We start from the raw sequence: 23,333 nt of genomic DNA on the forward strand, positions 1-23,333 counted from the left end.
TCACCACTTTAATAAAAGAAAACAAAACACTGTACAAATGTGGTAGTCCTGTGATCATACTGACCATTAGAATCACTTTGTAAGGTAATTTGTACAATTCATCTTGAAGAAACAAGTCCTTATGTGACCATGTCAACAGAAAAATTACGATAAAACATTTGACTTTTGAAAAAAGGGAAGGTAGGCGCCAAATATTGGAATGGGTTTAATTAAGTCGTAATTTAATGCTACGTCCTTGAATCTTTTACTATGGGCTTCAGTTGTAAAGACTTGTTGCATATATACCGTATATATATATATATACAGGTCCTTCTCAAAAAATTAGCATATAGTGTTAAATTTCATTATTTAGCATAATGTAATGATTACAATTAAACTTTCATATATTATAGATTCATTATCCACCAACTGAAATTTGTCAGGTCTTTTATTGTTTTAATACTGATGATTTTGGCATACAACTCCTGATAACCCAAAAAACCTGTCTCAATAAATTAGCATATTTCACCCATCCAATCAAATAAAAGTGTTTTTTAATAACAAACAAAAAAACCAACAAATAATAATGTTCAGTTATGCACTCAATACTTGGTCGGGAATCCTTTGGCAGAAATGACTGCTTCAATGCGGCGTGGCATGGAGGCAATCAGCCTGTGACACTGCTGAGATGTTATGGAGGCCCAGGATGCTTCAATAGCGGCCTTAAGCTCATCCAGAGTGTTGGGTCTTGCGTCTCTCAACTTTCTCTTCACAATATCCCACAGATTCTCTATGGGGTTCAGGTCAGGAGAGTTGGCAGGCCAATTGAGCACAGTAATACCATGGTCAGTAAACCATTTACCAGTGGTTTTGGCACTGTGAGCAGGTGCCAGGTCGTGCTGAAAAATGAAATCTTCATCTCCATAAAGCATTTCAGCCGATGGAAGCATGAAGTGCTCCAAAATCTCCTGATAGCTAGCTGCATTGACCCTGCCCTTGATGAAACACAGTGGACCAACACCAGCAGCTGACATGGCACCCCACACCATCACTGACTGTGGGTACTTGACACTGGACTTCAGGCATTTTGGCATTTCCTTCTCCCCAGTCTTCCTCCAGACTCTGGCACCTTGATTTCCGAATGACATGCAAAATTTGCTTTCATCAGAAAAAAGTACTTGGGACCACTTAGCAACAGTCCAGTGCTGCTTCTCTGTAGCTCAAAAGTGGCTTTACCTGGGGAATGCGGCACCTGTAGCCCATTTCCTGCACACGCCTGTGCACGGTGGCTCTGGATGTTTCCACACCAGACTCAGTCCACTGCTTCCTCAGGTTCCCCAAGGTCTGGAATCGGTCCTTCTCCACAATCTTCCTCAGGGTCCGGTCTCCTCTTCTCGTTGTACAGCGTTTTCTGCCACATTGTTTCCTTCCAACAGACTTACCATTGAGGTGCCTTGATACAGCACTCTGGGAACAGCCTATTTGTTGAGAAATTTCTTTCTGGGTCTTACCCTCTTGCTTGAGGGTGTCAATGATGGCCTTCTTGACATCTGTCAGGTCGCTAGTCTTACCCATGATGGGGGTTTTGAGTAATGAACCAGGCAGGGAGTTTATAAAAGCCTCAGGTATCTTTTGCATGTGTTTAGAGTTAATTAGTTGATTCAGAAGATTAGGGTAATAGGTCGTTTAGAGAACCTTTTCTTGATATGCTAATTTATTGAGACAGGTTTTTTGGGTTATCAGGAGTTGTATGCCAAAATCATCAGTATTAAAACAATAAAAGACCTGACAAATTTCAGTTGGTGGATAATGAATCTATAATATATGAAAGTTTAATTGTAATCATTACATTATGGTAAATAATTAAATTTAACACTATATGCTAATTTTTTGAGAAGGACCTGTATATTCTTAGCTTTTTATATGTTAAGGGAACATAATCATTTTCATTTGTTACGTATTATAAAGTACATTGAGTGCCGTGCGCGGAATATTGTGAAATCCTTCCTTTAAGATGTGATGGAAATGGCCCTGGTAAATTTCGACTTTGAAAATGAAAAAAGTGAAATGCCTGAATTTCCTTGATAAGCTTCCCACTGACAATGCTTAGAAGCCGTGCCAACTATTTTTTTGAAGAATGCCTGCTGTTGACTTTTTATCTCAGATATTATTGAGACGCTTAGTGAAGGCCACAGAGACCTTTTTCTGTGGGAGTATTTTTGTTGTAGACTTTTTTTATAGCGACGGTAAGCATTAGGTAGCTGAGGAAGTAACATTACAAGAATCAAGCTTCTGGGCTTAGGGCTGAATTAGATTATGTGTGTGTATTTAGTCAGGACCACATATTCTTTAAAATGTTTTCAATCCCTTCTATACATAAAACTGTTGATTTTACAAAGGCACTTTGGAAAATAAATTCTTGTTCACAGCCAGCAATGTGAACAATTGATGTTTTCATTTCTGATTGCCACATCCATTGATAAGTGTGGATCTCTGAACCTCACATGCATTGTCACATTGTATAAAAATATATGTGGTATGGAAGAGAGAAGAATATGCATGTACATGTACACCGATCACTCTCGACAGATGAAGGGAGTAATGTTTATTATCTTGTTACAATGGAACCTGTCATGGGATGGGATATTTTAGGAAAGTAGTTAAAACTTTGCTTTTAATCATAAAGGATCAAAAAAAAAAAATTGGCAGAATGTGCACGTTTAAAAAAAAAAAAAATCTTTACACATTTTGGGTTTTAAGGCTAAGCTTTATCTATTCTTCTTCCTGTGGAGTGTACCTGGCATGATCTGGTTATTGGCTACCAAAACTGGTTCAAAGAATGACAACCGGTGAACTGAGGAATAGTCATGGGTGAACAAAGCTTATTAATGCTGGTAAAGAGCAAGATCTGGCCCGTCTAGTCAGATACCACAGAAGATCTACTGTAGTCCAAATCTCTGAACCTGTTGGTTATGCCTATGTCAATAATGTCAGAAAGCACAATGTGGGACTGTATACCGTATATACTCGAGTATAAGCCGACCCGAGTATAAGCCGACCCCCCTAATTTTGCCACAAAAAAACTGTGAAAACTTATTGACTCGAGTATAAGCCTAGGGTGGAAAATGCAGCAGCTACCGGTGAATTTCAAAAATGAAAATAGATGCTCCATACCGTTCATTATGGCCCCATAGATGTACCATAGAAAGCTGTGCCATATAGTGCTCTGCACCGTTCATTATGGCCACATAGCTGTGCCATATAGTGCTCTGCATCGTTCATTATTGCCCCATAGATGTACCTTAGAAAGCTGTGCCATATAGTGCTCTGCACCGTTCATTATTGCCCCATAGCTGTGCCATATAGTGCTCTGCACCGTTCATTATTGCCCCATAGCTGTGCCATATAGTGCTCTGCACTGTTCATTATTGCCCCATAGCTGTGCCATATAGTGCTCTGCACCGTTCATTATTGCCCCATAGCTGTGCCATATAGTGCTCTGCACCATTCATTATTGCCCCATAGCTGTGCCATATAGTGCTCTGCACCGTTCATTATTGCCCCATAGCTGTGCCATATAGTGCTCTGCACAGTTCATTATTGCCAAAGCAGAAAAATATGCGGCACTCACCCCAATCTGGCAGTATAAATCGTGAATTTTATTGGAGACACTTAAAGAAAAGCATCCGTCAGGACATCAGGTACACAGGAGGGTGTGGTATAGGAGTGTGGACGACGGCCGTTTCGCACACAGAGGTGCTTCGACGGGTCCGGGTGCTAGATTACTGCACGTCATTTCCTTTTAAAGGATCTATGACGTGTATACATGAACAAGAATGTGAATGGACATAAAAAATAATAAGTAATACATAACTGTGACAATATGTGACTTATACTAAAGTAATCTACATACAGATTGACAAAACTGAAGGAATTTTACAATTATACGATCTATATAAATATACTAACGTATACAATATCATTATACTTATAGAATTTCTTTTTCAAATATTAGTACTTTAACCTCTTACATTTTTTTTACAAAAATACAGACTTATACTAAAGTAATCTATTATTGCCCCATAGATGTACCATAGAAAGCTGTGCCATTGCTGCTGCTGCTGCAATAAAAAAAAAAAAATGCCATACTCGCCTCTCTTGCTTGCAGCTCCTCAGCGTCCTGTCCCGGCGTGTCTCCGCACTGACTGTTCAGGCAGAGGGTGGCGCGCACACTATACGTCATTGTGCCCTCTGATCTGAACAGTCACTGCAAGAGGACGCGAAGACAGAGCGGCGCTCGGCGTGTGGAACGTGGACAGGTGAATATGTAATACTTACCTGCTCCCGGCGTCCCGCTCCTTCCCCTGGACAGCTGGTCTTCGGTGCCGCAGCCTCTTCCTCTATCAGCGGTCACCGTTACCGCTCATTAGAGAAATGAATATGCGGCTCCACCCCTATGGGAGTGGAGTCCATATTCATTACTTTAATGAGCGGTCCCACGTGACCACTGAACACGGGAAGAGCTGCAGCACCCGGAGACCGTGGGACTGCAGGGACAGCGCCAGGAGCCCCGGAAGCAGGTAAGTATGCCTCAGCGCCCTCTCCCCCTCACCCGCCGACCCTGCCGCCGACCGTGACTCGAGTATAAGCCAAGAGGGGCACTTTTAGCCCAAAAATTTGGGCTGAAAATCTCAGCTTATACTCGAGTATATACGGTATATAGAAGCTGGTTAAAGCGCCCATGCTACCTACCACTGAAAACCCTACCATAATCATGTGAGTATCAGAACATGGCTATGGACCAATGAAAAGATGACCTGGCCTGATAAATCGCAATCCGTTAGATGACCGGGTAGCCGATTTTTAGTTGATTGGGAATTTATGTCCATGACTTGCTCTAAATCTTCTTAAAACATTGTCCTAAATTCACATCACACAATACAAGGTACAATTGAAAGAGGTAATTTGTTTTGGTTTGCTTGAAATACCAGATGTACCTGATTTGTCCTTCTATGTCTCTAGTTGGAAGTCTATAAATCTTTATTTATTGGACCATTGAAGCAAATGGGGAAAGCCTTGGCTCCATTGGATATAAATAGGCCTCGATTCATTAAGACTGGTGTCTTAATGAAGAGCGCATTCACGTTAGATGCGTTCAGTTCATTAAGAGGTACATGCCTCTTACTGAATTTGGTACAATTTACAACAGGCGTGCTCCGCCTCCAAAAAGTTATCCCAGTTATGGGCTGGCATACAAGGGAACCTGCCATGTGAAAAAAAATGCTATTAACCTACAGATATGGGGTTGATCTGCAGAATAACAGCATTCTGACGCCAGAAATTAACTTTGTGTAGCACTGATGCTCTGTTGAGCTGGCTGTCAGTCAGTGCCGAGGTCTGGTTATAGCCTCTCACGCTGTACTGAGCGGTCACTGAAGTCACGCCGTTTGCACCCCTATGACTGAAATCCCGAGACTGCCAACAGCCAGTGCAGCAGCTACACGATATGAGAACGCTATTAACCCACAAATAATGGGGTTAATCTGCAGGTTAATAGTGTTTTTTCACATGACCGGTTGCTTTAAGAGATATTTCGGCTTGTCTGCCGAGCAGAAGCCCTTCTATAACATTACTGAGGAGAATACGGTAATGAAGTAAAGCAAGCAGGACAGTTCTATGGGTTTAGACAAAACATTGTAGATGTAGAGGCACGGTCTAAGATGAATATCTCTGTTGTGTTGAAACATGAAGACGAGAGATTGTCACTGTGATGACTGATAAAACAGAGCGGAAAGATTTTCAGTCAGACGGAAAGCCCCTCGGGCAGCAGGAATAGACACAGTCATGATGCTGTGGGATTTCATTGGTGTAATTCTCTATTCAAATTCCCTGAAAAACCCAATAAAAAATAGGAGACCGAGTACAAACCAAATACAAAATATTGAATCTGTTTAATTCCACAAATTAAAGGGCTTAACTCCAGTCAGATTTTGTCAGACGTTATATTAAAGTTGTAATGTAAAGTATAGTTATCTTGAGAATTCTGCCTTGAAGACTTCATCTTATATAACAATAAACATTCAAAATGTAATATTTTCTGATTCCTGAATGTTAGTTGGAATTAGTAATTTTTGGCCAAGTACTATAAAAAAAATTACTGTTTAAAGGGACTTTGTCAGCACAGGATTACTGTTCAAACGAAGTCCTGCCACTTGGGTCTTCATGGCTGGGACATACAGTACAGACCTAAAGTTTGGACACACCTTCTCATTTAAAGATTTTTCTGTATTTTCATGACTATGAAAATAGTACATTCACACTGAAGGCCTCAAAACTATGAATTAACACATGTGGAGTTATATACTTTACAAAAAAAGTGTGAAACAACTGATATTATGTCTTATATTCTAGGATCTTCAAAGTAGTCACCTTTTGCTTTGATGACTGCTTTGCACACTTTTGGCATTGTCTTGATGAGCTTCAAAAGGTAGTCACCGGGAATGGTTTTCAATTCACAGGAGTGCCCTGTCAGGTTTATTAAGTGGGATTTCTTGCCTTATAAATGGGGTTGGGACCATCAGTTGTGTTGTGCAGAAGTCTGGTGGATACACAGCTGATAGTCCTACTGATTAGACTATTTGTATTATGGCAAGAAAAAAGCAGCAAAGTCAAGAAAAACCAGTGGCCATCATTACTTTAAGAAATGAAGGTCAGTCAGTCCGAAAATATGGGCAAACTTTGAAAGTGTCCCCAAGTGCAGTGGCAAAAACCATCAAGCGCTACAAAGAAACTGGCTCAAATGAGGACCGCCCCAGGAAAGGAAGACCAATAGTCACCTCTGCTTCTGAGGATAAGTTTATCCAAGTCACCAGCCTCAGAAATCGCAGGTTAACAGCAGCTCAGATTAGAGACCAGGTCAATGCCACACAGAGTTCTAGCAGCAGACACATCTCTACAACAACTGTTAAAAGGAGATTTTGTGCAGCAGGCCTTCTTGGTAAAATAGCTGCTAGGAAACCACTGCTAAGGTCAGGCAACAAGCAGAAGAGACTTGTTTGGGCTAAAGAACACAAGGAATGGACATTAGACCAGTGGAAATCTGTGCTTTCGTCTGATGAGTCCAAATTTGAGATCTTTGGTTCCAGCCACTGTGTCTTTGTGCGATGCAGAAAAGGTGAACGGATGGACTCTACATGCCTGGTTCCCACCGTGAAGCATGAAGGAGGAGGTGTGATGGTGTGGGGGTGCTTTGCTGGTTACACTGTTGGGGATTTATTCAAAATTGAAGGCATACTGAACCAGCATGGCTACCACAGCATCTTGCAGCGGCATACTATTCCATCCGGTTTGCGTTTAGTTGGACCATCATTTATTTTTCAACAGGACAATGACCCCACCACACCTCCAGGCTGTGTAAGGGCTATTTGACCAAGAAGGAGAGTTATGGGGTGATACGCCAGATGACCTGACCTCCACAGTCTCCAGACCTGAACCCAATCGAGATGGTTTGGGGAGAGCTGGACCGCAGAGTGAAGGCAAAAGGGCCAACAAGTGCTAAGCATCTCTGGGAACTCCTTCAAGATTGTTGTAAGACCATTCCCGTGACTACCTCTTGAAACTCATCAAGAGAGTGCCAAGAGTGTGCAAAGCAGTCATCAAAGCAAAAGGTGGCTTCTTTGAAGACCCTAGAATATAAGACATGTTTTCAGTTTTTTCACACTTTTTTGTTAAGTATATAATTCCACATGTGTTAATTCATAGTTTTGATGCCTTCAGTGTTAATATACAATTTTCATAGTCATGAAAATACAGAAAAATCTTTAAATGAGAAGGTGTGTCCAAACTTTTGGTCTGTACTGTACATTTATATACACTTTCTCACCTGCTTGTTTTCCATCTATCTCCAGCCCCCTCTTTGATTGACAGCTCTGGCTTCCTATAGCTAGAGAAACGTGGAGGAAGATGGTAAGCAGGTGGGACTATGTATTTATATGATAAGCCCCGCCATGGAGCACCGAGCGCCTTTTTGAACACTCATTCTGTTCTGACGGAGTCCCTTTAACGTCTTGTTTGGTTACATTTTAAAGTGAATCCCTCATCGGATTTCACTATGCAAACCGCATACAGCGAGTGAAATAAGTATTGAACACATTACCAATTTTGTAAGTAAATATATTTCTAAATATGCTATTGACATAAAATTCTCACCAGATGTCGGTAACAACCGGTCTAATCCACACAAGTAAATAAATCAAACAATAGATGTCTATAAATTAAGTTATGTGTAATAATGAGAAATGACCCAGGGAAAAAGTATTGAACACATGAAGAAAGATAGGTGCAAAAAGCCATGGAAAGTCATGACACCATCTGAAATCTATAAGCAATTAGACCAATCCTGCCACTTAGGGAAAAACAATAGCTGGTTTAACTGATGGCCTATAAAAAGGTGTCTCATTACCAAGGTGCACACAAGAAACACCTAATGATGAGTAAAACCACTGAGCAGTCTCAAGATATTCACAACCTTATTGTTGCAAAACTTACTGATGGCATTGGTTACAGAAGAATTTCTAAACTACTGACGGTTCCAGTGATCACCATTAGGGCCTTAATCCAGAAGGGGAAAGAACAAACCGTATATACTCGAATATAAGCCGAGATTTTCAGCCCAAATTTTTGGGCTGAAAGTGCCCCTCTCGGCTTATACTCGAGTCACGGTCGGCGGGTGAGGGGGAGAGGGCGCTGAGGCATACTTACCTGCTTCCGGGGCTCCTGGCGCTGTCCCTGCAGTCCCACGGTCTCCGGGTGCTGCAGCTCTTCCCCTGTTCAGCGGTCACGTGGGACCGCTCATTAAAGTAATGAATATGGACTCCACTCCCATAGGGGTGGAGCCGCATATTCATTTCTCTAATGAGCGGTAACGGTGACCGCTGATAGAGGAAGAGGCTGCGGCACCGAAGACCAGCTGTCCGGGGGAAGGAGCGGGACGCCAGGAGCAGGTAAGTATTACATATTCACCTGTCCGCGTTCCACATGCCGGGCGCCGCTCTGTCTTCGCGTCCTCTTGCAGTGACTGTTCAGGTCAGAGGGCGCAATGACGTATAGTGTGCGTGCCGCCCTCTGCCTGAACAGTTAGTGCGGAGAGACGCCGGGACGGGACGCTGAGGAGCTGCAAGCAAGAGAGGTGAGTACGGCATTTTTTATTTTTTTTAATTGCAGCAGCAGCAGCAATGGCACAGCTTTCTATGGTACATCTATGGGGCAATAATGAATGGTGCAGAGCACTATATGGCACAGCTATGGGGCAATAATGAACGGTGCAGAGCACTATATGGCACAGCTATGGGGCAATAATGAATGGTGCAGAGCACTATATGGCACAGCTATGGGGCAATAATGAACGGTGCAGAGCACTATATGGCACAGCTTTCTATGGTACATCTATGGGGCAATAATGAACGGTGCAGAGCACTATATGGCACAGCTATGGGGCCTGTTATGGCTGGCAATCAGGCAACACAGCGTGCAGTAATCAGCGCACATACAGAGATCTGGCAATAACCAAAAACAATAGGACGAGCTCTGAGACGTGGAATCTCTGTAGACTGCAGTACCTGATCTATCCTCACACAACTATAAGCAGCAGTGGATTGCCCTATCACTACCTATGCAACTCGGCACTGCCTGAGGAGCTGACTAGCCTGAAGATAGAAATACAAGCCTGACTTACCTCAGAGAAATACCCCAAAGGAATAGGCAGCCCCCCACATATAATGACTGTTAGCAAGATGAAAAGACAAACGTAGGAATGAAATAGATTCAGCAAAGTGAGGCCCGATATTCTAGACAGAGCGAGGATAGCAAAGAGAACTATGCAGTCTACAAAAAACCCTAAAACGAAAACCACGCAAAGGGGCAAAAAGACCCACCGTGCCGAACTAACAGCACGGCGGTGCACCCCTTTGCTTCTCAGAGCTTCCAGCAAAAGTTAATAGCAAGCTGGACAGAAAAAACAGAAAACAAACTAGAAGCACTTATCTAGCAGAGCAGCAGGCCCAAGGAAAGATGCAGTAGCTCAGATCCAACACTGGAACATTGACAAGGAGCAAGGAAGACAGACTCAGGTGGAGCTAAATAGCAAGGCAGCCAACGAGCTCACCAAAACACCTGAGGGAGGAAGCCCAGCGACTGCAATACCACTTGTGACCACAGAAGTGAACTCAGCCACAGAATTCACAACAGTACCCCCCCCTTGAGGAGGGGTCACCGAACCCTCACCAGAACCCCCAGGCCGACCAGGATGAGCCACATGAAAGGCACGAACAAGATCTGGGGCATGGACATCAGAGGCAAAAACCCAGGAATTATCTTCCTGAGCATAACCCTTCCATTTGACCAGATACTGGAGTTTCCGTCTAGAGACACGAGAATCCAAAATCTTCTCCACAATATACTCCAATTCCCCCTCCACCAAAACAGGGGCAGGAGGCTCCACAGATGGAACCATAGGTGCCACGTATCTCCTCAACAACGACCTATGGAATACATTATGTATGGAAAAGGAGTCTGGGAGGGTCAGACGAAAAGACACCGGATTGAGAATCTCAGAAATCCTATACGGACCAATAAAACGAGGTTTAAATTTAGGAGAGGAAACCTTCATAGGAATATGACGAGAAGATAACCAAACCAGATCCCCAACACGAAGTCGGGGTCCCACACGGCGTCTGCGATTAGCGAAAAGCTGAGCCTTCTCCTGGGACAAGGTCAAATTGTCCACTACCTGAGTCCAGATCTGCTGCAACCTGTCCACCACAGAATCCACACCAGGACAGTCCGAAGACTCAACCTGTCCTGAAGAGAAACGAGGATGGAACCCAGAATTGCAGAAAAATGGAGAGACCAAGGTAGCCGAGCTGGCCCGATTATTAAGGGCGAACTCAGCCAACGGCAAAAATGACACCCAATCATCCTGGTCAGCGGAAACAAAACATCTCAGATATGTTTCCAAGGTCTGATTGGTTCGTTCGGTCTGGCCATTAGTCTGAGGATGGAAGGCCGAGGAGAAAGATAGGTCAATGCCCATCCTACCACAAAAGGCTCGCCAGAACCTCGAGACAAACTGGGAACCTCTGTCAGAAACAATATTCTCAGGAATGCCATGTAAACGAACCACATGCTGGAAGAACAAAGGCACCAAATCAGAGGAGGAAGGCAATTTAACCAAGGGCACCAGATGGACCATTTTAGAAAAGCGATCACAGACCACCCAAATGACCGACATTTTTTGAGAAACGGGAAGGTCAGAAATGAAATCCATCGAAATATGTGTCCAATGCCTCTTCGGGACCGGCAAGGGCAAAAGCAACCCACTGGCACGTGAACAGCAGGGCTTAGCCCTAGCACAAATTCCACAGGACTGCACAAAAGCACGCACATCCCGTGACAGAGATGGCCACCAGAAGGATCTAGCAACCAACTCCCTGGTACCAAAGATTCCTGGATGACCGGCCAGCACCGAACAATGAAGTTCAGAGATAACTTTACTAGTCCACCTATCAGGGACGAACAGTTTCTCGGCCGGACAACGATCAGGTTTATTAGCCTGAAATTTCTGCAACACTCTCCGCAAATCAGGGGAGATGGCAGACACAATGACTCCTTCCTTGAGGATACTCGCCGGCTCAGATAACCCCGGAGAGTCGGGCACAAAACTCCTAGACAGAGCATCCGCCTTCACATTTTTAGAGCCCGGAAGGTATGAAATCACAAAATCAAAACGAGCAAAAAATAACGACCAACGGGCCTGTCTAGGATTCAAGCGCTTGGCAGACTCAAGATAAGTAAGGTTCTTATGATCAGTCAAAACCACCACGCGATGCTTAGCACCCTCAAGCCAATGACGCCACTCCTCGAATGCCCACTTCATGGCCAGCAACTCTCGGTTGCCCACATCATAATTACGCTCAGCAGCAGAAAATTTCCTGGAAAAGAAAGCACATGGTTTGAACACTGAGCAACCAGAACCTCTCTGTGACAAAACCGCCCCTGCACCAATCTCAGAAGCATCAACCTCGACCTGGAACGGAAGAGAAACATCAGGTTGACACAACACAGGGGCACAGCAAAAACGACGCTTCAACTCCTGAAAAGCTTCCACGGCAGCAGAAGACCAATTAACCAAATCAGCACCCTTCTTGGTCAAATCGGTCAATGGTCTGGCAATGCTAGAAAAATTACAGATGAAGCGACGATAAAAATTAGCAAAGCCCAGGAATTTCTGCAGACTTTTTAGAGATGTCGGCTGAGTCCAATCCTGGATGGCCTGAACCTTAACCGGATCCATCTCGATAGTAGAAGGGGAAAAGATGAACCCCAAAAATGAAACTTTCTGCACACCGAAGAGACACTTTGATCCCTTCACGAACAAGGAATTAGCACGCAGTACCTGGAAAACCATTCTGACTTGCTTCACATGAGACTCCCAATCATCTGAGAAGATCAAAATGTCATCCAAGTAAACAATCAAGAATTTATCCAGATACTCACGGAAAATGTCATGCATAAAAGACTGAAAAACAGATGGAGCATTGGCAAGTCCGAACGGCATCACCAGATACTCAAAATGACCCTCGGGCGTATTAAATGCCGTTTTCCATTCATCTCCCTGCCTGATTCTCACCAGATTATACGCACCACGAAGATCAATCTTAGTAAACCAACTAGCCCCCTTAATCCGAGCAAACAAGTCAGAAATCAATGGCAAGGGATACTGAAACTTAACAGTGATCTTATTAAGAAGGCGGTAATCAATACACGGTCTCAGCGAACCATCCTTCTTGGCTACAAAAAAGAACCCTGCTCCCAATGGTGACGACGATGGGCGAATATGTCCCTTCTCCAGGGACTCCTTCACATAACTGCGCATAGCGGTGTGTTCAGGTACAGACAAATTAAATAAACGACCCTTAGGGAATTTACTACCAGGAATCAAATCGATAGCACAATCACAATTCCTATGCGGAGGTAGGGCATCAGACTTGGACTCTTCAAATACATCCTGAAAGTCCGACAAGAACTCTGGGATGTCAGAAGGAATGGATGACGAAATAGACAAAAATGGAACATCACCATGTACTCCCTGACAACCCCAGCTGGTTACCGACATAGAGTTCCAATCCAATACTGGATTATGGGTTTGTAGCCATGGCAACCCCAACACGACCACATCATGCAAATTATGCAGTACCAGAAAGCGAATAACTTCCTGATGTGCAGGAGCCATGCACATGGTCAGCTGGGCCCAGTACTGAGGCTTATTCTTGGCCAAAGGTGTAGCATCAATTCCTCTCAACGGAATAGGACACCGCAAAGGCTCCAAGAAAAATCCACAACGTTTAGCATAATCCAAATCCATCAGATTCAGGGCAGCGCCTGAATCCACAAACGCCATGACAGAATACGATGACAAAGAGCACATTAAGGTAATGGACAAAAGGAATTTGGACTGTACAGTACCAATAACGGCAGAGCTATCGAACCGCCTAGTGCGTTTAGGACAATTAGAAATAGCATGAGTAGAATCACCACAATAGAAACACAGTCTGTTCAGACGCCTGTGTTCTTGCCGTTCTACTTTAGTCATAGTCCTGTCGCACTGCATAGGCTCAGGTTTACTCTCAGACAATACCGCCAGATGGTGCACAGATTTACGCTCGCGCAAGCGACGACCGATCTGAATGGCCAAGGACATAGACTCATTCAAACCAGCAGGCATAGGGAATCCCACCATTACATCCTTAAGAGCTTCAGAGAGACCCTTTCTGAACAAAGCCGCTAGTGCAGATTCATTCCACAGAGTGAGTACTGACCACTTCCTAAATTTCTGACAATATACTTCTACATCATCCTGACCCTGGCATAAAGCCAGCAGATTTTTCTCAGCCTGATCCACTGAATTAGGCTCATCGTAAAGCAATCCCAGCGCCTGAAAAAATGCATCAACATTACTCAATGCAGAATCTCCTGGTGCAAGAGAAAACGCCCAGTCCTGTGGGTCGCCGCGCAAAAAAGAAATAATAATCAAAACCTGTTGAATAGGATTACCAGAAGAATGAGGTTTCAAGGCCAAAAATAGCTTACAATTATTTCTGAAGCTCAGGAACTTAGTTCTGTCACCAAAAAACAAATCAGGAATCGGAATTCTTGGTTCTAGCATCGATTTCTGATCAATAGTATCTTGAATCTTTTGTACATTTACAACGAGATTATCCATTGAGGAGCACAGAGCCTGAATATCCATGTCCACAGCTGTGTCCTGAAGCACTCTAATGTCTAGGGGGAAAAAAAGACTGAAGACAGAGCTAAGAAAAAAAAATGATGTCAGGATTTCTTTTTTCCCTCTATTGGGAATCATTGGTGGGGCTCCTTGTACTGTTATGGCTGGCAATCAGGCAACACAGCGTGCAGTAATCAGCGCACATACAGAGATCTGGCAATAACCAAAAACAATAGGACGAGCTCTGAGACGTGGAATCTCTGTAGACTGCAGTACCTGATCTATCCTCACACAACTATAAGCAGCAGTGGATTGCCCTATCACTACCTATGCAACTCGGCACTGCCTGAGGAGCTGACTAGCCTGAAGATAGAAATACAAGCCTGACTTACCTCAGAGAAATACCCCAAAGGAATAGGCAGCCCCCCACATATAATGACTGTTAGCAAGATGAAAAGACAAACGTAGGAATGAAATAGATTCAGCAAAGTGAGGCCCGATATTCTAGACAGAGCGAGGATAGCAAAGAGAACTATGCAGTCTACAAAAAACCCTAAAACGAAAACCACGCAAAGGGGCAAAAAGACCCACCGTGCCGAACTAACAGCACGGCGGTGCACCCCTTTGCTTCTCAGAGCTTCCAGCAAAAGTTAATAGCAAGCTGGACAGAAAAAACAGAAAACAAACTAGAAGCACTTATCTAGCAGAGCAGCAGGCCCAAGGAAAGATGCAGTAGCTCAGATCCAACACTGGAACATTGACAAGGAGCAAGGAAGACAGACTCAGGTGGAGCTAAATAGCAAGGCAGCCAACGAGCTCACCAAAACACCTGAGGGAGGAAGCCCAGCGACTGCAATACCACTTGTGACCACAGAAGTGAACTCAGCCACAGAATTCACAACAGGGGCCATAATGAACGGTATGGAGCATCTATTTTTATTTTTGAAATTTACCGGTAGCTGCTGCATTTTCCACCCTAGGCTTATACTCGAGTCAATAAGTTTTCCCAGTTTTTTGTGGCAAAATTAGGGGGGTCGGCTTATATTCGGGTCAGCTTATACTCGAGTATATACGATAATTTCACCATAAATCGGTCACAACCAGGTGCTCCTCACAAGATTTCAGACAGAGGAGTGAAAAGAATTATCAGAAGCGTTGTCTAAGAGCCAAGGACCACATGTAAAGAGCTACATAAAGTCCTGGAATCAGCAGGTATAATTGTTTCAAAGAAAACCATAAGTTATGTACTCAACCTCCATGGCCTGTATGCATGCTCATCACGCAAGACTCCATTGCTGAAAAATAAAACCATGTTCAAGCGTAAAACACTGGGAGAATATAGTCTGGTCAGATAAGACCAAAATTGAACTCATTGAACGCCGTAATACACACCATGTTTTGAGGTCAAAAGCACTGCATATCGCCCGAAAAACATTTTACCAACGTTGAAGTTTGGAGGTGGGAAGATCATGGTGTTGTGGGCCTGTTTTCCAGCATACGGCACTGGCAAACTTCATATAATAAAAGGAAGGATCAATAGACAAATGTACCAAGACATTCTTGTTATAAATCTGTTGCCATCTACCAGGATGATAAAGATGAAACGAGTTTGGACATTTCAGCAAGACAATGATCCCAAACATACAGCCAAGGAAACTCTCAATTGGTTTCAGAGTGTTTGTGTGGAAGAATGGGTCAGAATCACACCTGAGCAATGCATTTGACACGCCCGTCAGGGCCGGGGGTACTCAGAACTGGGCCGGACAGTTCTTTGGAGGAGGTCACGGGGCCATGATCTGCCTCCGCGGCCCTGGCCGTGTTGTAAAATGAGGGATAGTTATATGGTATTGAGTCGTGACGCCACCCTTGGTGTTCGGCAATGGGTGCCCGACACTGCGGTTCAGTTCCACTGGGGGCTGATGGTGACGCGGGTAGAGCGGGGCCCCAGGGCAATTATATTTTTGGCTGTTCAGGTGGTGGTGAACGTTGGGGTGCAGAGAATAAGGGACACAGAGAAGTGCAGTTTTCTGTACCTTTTACTTCTTGGTAGATGAAAATGCAATCTGGGGTACCAGTTACAGATGACAGAAGATGTCTGGCTAGCCTGGAGGCAATCAGGGGGTCCACCCTGCCTGGTGGAGTTGGGGACTTTCCTGCTGCGCTCTCTTTTCGGGTCCCTGCTACCTGTAGGTAAGCTGCGGTTCTCTCCAGCATGTTGGTTTTAACCTGTATGGCAGAGAGCGTGAGCCTATCACGGGCACTGCTTTTTCACTGTCAGCCCTGGGCTCTTGGTCTGCTGTGGTGCCTCTGGGTGTTCAGTGTTGCCAGGGAGCTTGCAGTCCTCTGCCCTCCAGATTTGGCTGTCGGGGCGTACAGCACCCCACAGTGAAGGACTCTGGTGTCCTCTTTTTCAGCGCTCCGCTTCGGGGTCAGCTCTGACACAGCTTCAATTCCCCAGAGCCCTTGACACCACTCCTGTCCCTTCCCTCTCCCCAGACCAACTGCCCAACAAACTTAACTGACTCCTCCTCCTGACCAGAGAGAACAGCTCCCCTGAAGTCAGGTCTAGAGCTCTCCCTTCTGGCTTTGAGCAGGAATTGTGATGCATACGATCTATTACCCAGCGTGTGGACCTCTTCCTGCCTCCAGGCATGACATCACCCCTCAGAGGGAGGCAATGTCACTGTGGCAACCGGACTCTGGGGTGCCACACATGAAACTAGTTTCTCCATACAGGTGGGGTTGTATCGAAGCTGTCATCACCGACCAGTGCTTTTGTACAAAGTATTACATTTCAGTAAGCTTGTTCAAAACTTTTTCCCTGTGCCATTTATCATTATTACACATAACTTAATTTTTGAACATCTGTGGTTTGATTAATTTGCCCGTGTGGATTGGATGAGTTGTCACCAACATGTGGTGATTATTTTATGTCAATTGCACCTTTAGAAATATGTTTAGTTAGAAAATTGGTGACGTGTTTCACCCGCTGTACATTATTAAATAGATCTGTTACATCTTATAAGAGTTCTGTATTTACTTTGAAAATTAAATCCAGAATGGCTGTATAATCCTTTTTGAAAGTTTGCCTCAACCTCTGCTCATCCAGCGTAAGTGACATCTCCTCAGTGTCCCTCCTACTGCTGAGATCTCACACCTCTCAGTGCAGGCCGCAGCTGTCGGTCAGATTGGATGGAGACTGAATGCACAATTCAGCGTGGCCATTTAATAATGTATAGAGCTGTTCTGTTCTGCTCCATATTCTGATTACATTCAGCCATGGCAAGAGCTGATAGCAGCTGATTAGTACGGGTACCAAGTGTCGCACCCACAGCGATATGATGTTATCTATTTTAAGCATAGGTCATCAATATAAAAGTAGTGGACAACACCTTTAATATCAACCAGGGAAAACTTTCCTTAAGGATATGACATCCATTCTTGTGTGCTGTTTTGAAGTAAGTATACCAGCCACCTCAGGCTTAAACACATATTCAACATACTCAGTTACTATTGTGAAGTCTGGTGAACAATCTACTATTAAAGAAAAAAGTACAAGATCAACTAATTCTATTGAAACCAAGGAAGTGAATAATCTCCCAGATCAGCGGGTTGTTCTTCACCTCTGTGACCAACTTTACCTTTCTTCAGTGCTTACATGCACAAAATGATTATTTAGCCAGTTTTGCTCATGTGCTTTAGCTGACTCACAATTCTGCACCACTTCCCTATGAAAAAGCTTAGTTGAAAGGTTCACAGATTGCCATTGTGGTTAAGCTAATACTGGAATTGCAGCTCTGCAGTCATCGACTTTGGTTTGGACACAACTTTCACATCTGGAATGAAGCAAACGTTTCCACTGTGGCATGACTGTGTGTTAATTGTACAAAATTAAAAACACTATACTGAATACTTCTGTACACACAAGAAATTTGTTCTATTATTGCCTGGCAAACCTGACCATTGTCGGAAGGCTTAATGAATTGCAGAATGAAAATGATCTAATTAATTGTTAGATATGATCTTAATTATCTTTATATTTCCCCCTGCCAATCCTAACAATACTGTTTAATGCTGTTTTGTAAAACCATACAGTCTTCATTGTTCCGTAGACTTGTATGTAATATGCAGGTTACCGGGTTAAATCACAGTACTGATCCGATTGTCCTAACCCTTATTATTCCTCTAGTACGCCTTGGGCTTGGCTTGCTGTGGCTTCTATCTCTTCTATCTCTTTAGGGTTCTGTGTACCTGCTTTTTTGATGTTGCTTCTTCTTTACTGCCTGCAGAAAAAACGCATCAAAAACGCAACGTGTGAATGTAGCCTTGGCCTATGTTGGGTTGGTCTGCCTTCAGACGCGATACTAGCCTTACCTGGTCTTTAGGTATCTTTATAAAATTTCATGTGGGGCAGACGGTGCCCTCAAATTATTTATCTAGTATTGTTTTCATTTTTGTAGTCAGTACGTAATTCAGGCCCAATAGATTGTATGCGATCACTGTGGGCATTTGGCTCTGCATCATTAACCACTGACCCACAAAAGTTTCTCTTGGGCCTGATGATCATGTTGAAGAATGATTCATTGGCAGATTCTGTCAGATGAACAGCTCCTAAAAGGCAGTTATCTGCTAACCACACAAATAAGGTTCAGCCGTGCCCAGAAGCGATTTTGACTCTTGATTTAGGCAACACAATGGATGTTTGATCGCTGCAGAAATAAATCTTATTGACTGCATAATCTGTGTAATCTGATGCCAAACATGTCTATAGAATTCAGAATGGTTTTTAAAGGTGCATATGATAATTCTGATTAGTAAAATGCATGGAACAAATATATATTATGGCCAGCTTCACGCTTTCAACATTCACAGTCTGTGTATGAACCTTAGGGCTTGTTTCCATTTGCGAGAAACACGTCCGTGTCTCGCATGTGAAAACCAAGCTCTGGCGCCGGCACTCCAGAGCGGAGCGTGCGGCCGCGTTGCAACACATGGAGCTGCACGCTCCGCTCTGGAGTGCCGGCGCCAGAGCTTGGTTTTCACATGCGAGACTGACGTGTTTCTCGCAAATGGAAACAAGCCCTTATTGTTAGAACAGGCTGCAGCTTCCCATGCTGTGGAATTCTGGTCAGGAGATTCGTGGCCATTTGCACATAGCGGTCCACACTCGGACCATGAATGTCAGGTGTGTGAAGTCATCCTTAAAACAATATTTTTCTATCTTTTAAATCTTTTTTTAAAATATATTATTTTTTGTAATTACAGTATTATTATTATTATTATTATTATTACTGTGTGCTTACATATTTATTGTTCCAGAGTGGAAGAGAAACAGAAGCCAAATTGAAAAATGAAAGCAGAGTGAAGCTTTTTGCCTTGGATACAGATACACAGGTAATACCATATGCCCAAAGTTTACCCTTTGTTTAGCAAATACATGCTCATATACTAGGCTTTGCCAGTTCTGGTTGGTAAGTAAACATGCATTGCTGATTTACATTTGCTTTTGACTTCTAAATCTTGGATGTGATTTTGCTCAAAATGTCCACATGGGTGAAGACTAATACTAGAAGTATTGGCAACTTTTATATCCTATATATATTGTATGGATTCTCTCATTCAGGTAGTTATTAGGTAGCGTTCGCACAGGCAATGGGGTTTGGTCGTAGCAGGTGAAGTTTTGTTGCTTTGAAAAACCTCCAAAGTTATTCAAAACTAAAGACTGCCTCTTCTGGGAACAAAAGTATCACAACAGTTCATGTAGCAGGCACAAATGTAGGTGCGGGCTCACCCGACCAGATTATAGTCCTTTCAACCGTTCAAACTTTTACACTTAAGAGGCATGGTCCTACTATGTCTCGGTATCCCCTTCATCTTGCGCTTCGGCAGCATCCAGTGCCAAACAGAAGTGTTCAGCTTTATGCACAGTGAACAGGCTTCAGCTTCCACAAGGTTCTCTGCAGCTCCAACACATAGACTGCTCAGCTTTCCTAGCTGATACATGCTGTGTCAATTCAGAGAGAGACCCTGGCTTGTCACTCTCCCAGCTACAGCTTACATTTTAGCTGGTCACTCACCAGCAGCTCACTCAACTCTGCTTTATCCAGCAGACTGACACACACCTAGTGAACACAAGCCCTTGTTCTTAGTCAAAGCAAGTTAAGTGAAAATAATCAAGACCTGCAGTGCTAGGATGTAATCCCTTCTTACATGACTCTGCTACAATATATACCGTATTTTTCGGACTGTAAGAAATTAGTGGAAAAAAAATTGAAGCAAAAAATATGGTCAATTCTGTACTTATCCCCTATCCTGGTATATATGGTCCCCTCATCCCCATCCTGGTATGCATGCCCCCCTTATCCCTATCCTGGTATGCATGGCCCTCATCCCCATCCTGGCATGCATGCCTCCTCATCCCTAGCCTGGTATGCATGCCCCCCTTATCTGTAGCCTGGTAGGCATGGCCCTCTCATTCCTATCCTGGCAGGAATGATTGTCCTTTTCCCTATCCTGGTATGCAGGGCCTCCTCCTTAACCTGGTTTGATTGGCCCCCATCCCGGTCCTGGTATCCATGGCCCAATCCTTATCCTGTTATGATGGGCCCACACCCCCATCCTGATATGCATGGCTCCATCAGAAAACATTTGAAAAAAAAAAAAACATTACACTTACCTTCCCAGCGCTCCCTCACAGTGTCCTGCTCCGGTGCCAGCAACTGCTTTATGCTTGTAAGCAGCGCATGGCAGGGACGTCATGCACTGCTTGCAAGCCAAAGGGCAGCTGCCGGACTACTCAATTATCTGCACGCAGGGAGTATTCATTGCTCTTAAATAGCGACCAGTTTGTCAGCTGGAGCTTTTTTGCAGCTGCCGGCGGTGACGTGTGCCGCTACTTAAGACAGATTTATATTCGCCTCGCTCCACTCCCATGGAGCCCAGCTAATAGAGATATGAATATTTATTGCCCTCCACACCCATGGGCGTGGAATGCAGTGAATATTAATTTCTCTTCAGCAGCTGGCTCAGGAGTTAGCCGCAGTTGGTGGCTCCTGCCTCTGTGACCCGCTGTTCTGCCGATACCGCTCCCCCACCTCCCCACCACATCCGGACTATGACACCCCAACCCTCAACCCACCCCCCTTTTTCCTACTCATTTTTGCCGGAAAAAAGTGCATCTTGTAGTACGAAAAATACGGTATGTGTGTGTGTGTGTGTATATATATATATATATTTTTTTTTTTCTTCTAGTTATATGAATATTGTCGCCGTGTACATTGATGTATATTGTGATTACAAGAAAGAAAGTGCCATCTCTGCATACAGCCATAAATATCTATTTTCTGTCTCTAGAAACTTGACTTTTCGGGAATTGAACCAGAGATTAAACCCTTTGAGGAGAAATTTGGGAAAAGGATATTAGTGAAGTGCAATGATTTGTCTTTCAATCTCCAGTGTTGTGTGGCAGAAAATGAAGAAGGGCCGACGACAAATGTAAGGTTTTGTTGTATATATTTTTTTCTTTTAAATATTACTTTACTATTCTGTAGCATATTAACCGATCCGCTAATTTTCCTCCAAACTACAAAAGACAGGAGACGTACAGTTTATCTTATCAACAGGTCCCCATCTAAATTTGCAGTATTCACCTACAATTTAGTTTTCATAGCCTGTTTAAAGGGGACTTCCGGGTCAGGGATAAATTCCAGCAGGAATTAGTATATGACTACGTCAATGTAATATACACACTGTTAGGATTTTGCTCTGACATTTGGTGTTGTCATCATATCCGATTGCTGATTGCCTTCTCTTCCTGCTTCTTTAAATGGATGAGAACCTCACCTGTTTTCTGCTTGAGCAGCAGATATGCTACTATATTCAGGCATAGCTGTGTGCTGACATCAGGTGATGATGAGATTATTACTGTATTATTATGCACTCTTTCTTCATTGTCCCCAGATTGGATCTGCCTGGTCAGACATGGAAAGGAAGGTTATTAGATAAGTGGACAGTTATCTCATTGGTTGCTGACGTAAACTGTGTGTAATTTACTCAATTACAGGCATTTTTATATAGCCGCTGAAATAACATCTGAACTCTCCTGTGCTCTGTGGTTATTATTGTATGTAAGCCTTTTTCCTTGCAGTATATATAACCTGTGCTTTTTGCAGCATCATCTGTATGGCTTAAATGTTGCTTAGCTAAGCTCCATATAGAAAATGCTTATTTATACTCTGGTTTTTGTATGGAAACTACAAATTTAATTGTTGCCTATTCTCTCAGAAGGGTATTGACCAACACCTTATTTATAAGGTACTGATAGTAGGAAGGATACATTTGGGACCTCCTCCTAGGCTATTCCTTCAATGCTACATTCATAATTTAGCTTTCGTCTCAGCATGGTGGCTCAGTGATTAGCACTGCAGCGCTGGAGTCCTGGGTTCATTCCCACCAAGTACAACATCTACAAGGAGTCTGTATGTTCTCCCCGTGTTTGCATGGGTTTCCTTCAGGTTCTTCATTTTCCTCCCACGATCCAAAGACATAGTGATAGGGAATTTAGATTGTGAGCCCCATCGGGGACAGCTAAGATAATTTCTGTAAAGCGCTGCGGAATATGTTAGCGCTATATAAAAATAGAAATTAGTCATTCTACATCTAAAATACCAACTGAGTACAGGGTTGATGAATTGTACAATGACCGTTTCAGTTTACCATGGGAAGCAATGCTACTGGACAGTATTTATTATTATTATAAATTAGATGGATATGTCAGTACGGGTGAAAGTGAACCTGACAGCTGATACAATGTGCCCGAACCACGAGCTGCATGATTTGGTTGAATCTGAAACACTGCGATGTTTCGAGAGACCTGTCACTCAGGATAGGGAAAAACTACCGGGGACTCACCTGTCCGACTTGTCTCCTGTTCGGCACGGTCCACAGCGGCCTTTAGAGTATGTATTTCTCTGAAACACTGCAGAGTTTGAGTCAAAGATACTTGGCTGAAATCATGCAGCCAATCTATTTCTCTGAAACACTGCAGAGTTTGAGTCAAACATACTTGGCTGAA

At 43.6% G+C, this 23,333-nt stretch overlaps 1 protein-coding gene across 11 annotated transcripts in view; it reads left to right on the forward strand.

Annotated features, from left to right (window-relative positions):
• The window catches only part of DOCK9 (dedicator of cytokinesis 9), a 350,201-nt gene that overhangs the window by 197,095 nt on the left and 129,773 nt on the right, over positions 1-23,333 (forward strand). For all 11 annotated transcript variants that reach the window (XM_069757992.1, XM_069757993.1, XM_069757997.1 and 8 more), the window contains exons 10-11: positions 19,580-19,654; positions 21,614-21,754. In XM_069757992.1, coding sequence (XP_069614093.1) covers positions 19,580-19,654; positions 21,614-21,754 — 216 coding nt within the window. The remainder of the gene's footprint in view (positions 1-19,579; positions 19,655-21,613; positions 21,755-23,333) is intronic.

Source organism: Ranitomeya imitator, chromosome 3, assembly GCF_032444005.1.
Source record: "Ranitomeya imitator isolate aRanImi1 chromosome 3, aRanImi1.pri, whole genome shotgun sequence".
Taxonomy (NCBI): Eukaryota; Metazoa; Chordata; class Amphibia; order Anura; family Dendrobatidae; genus Ranitomeya; species Ranitomeya imitator.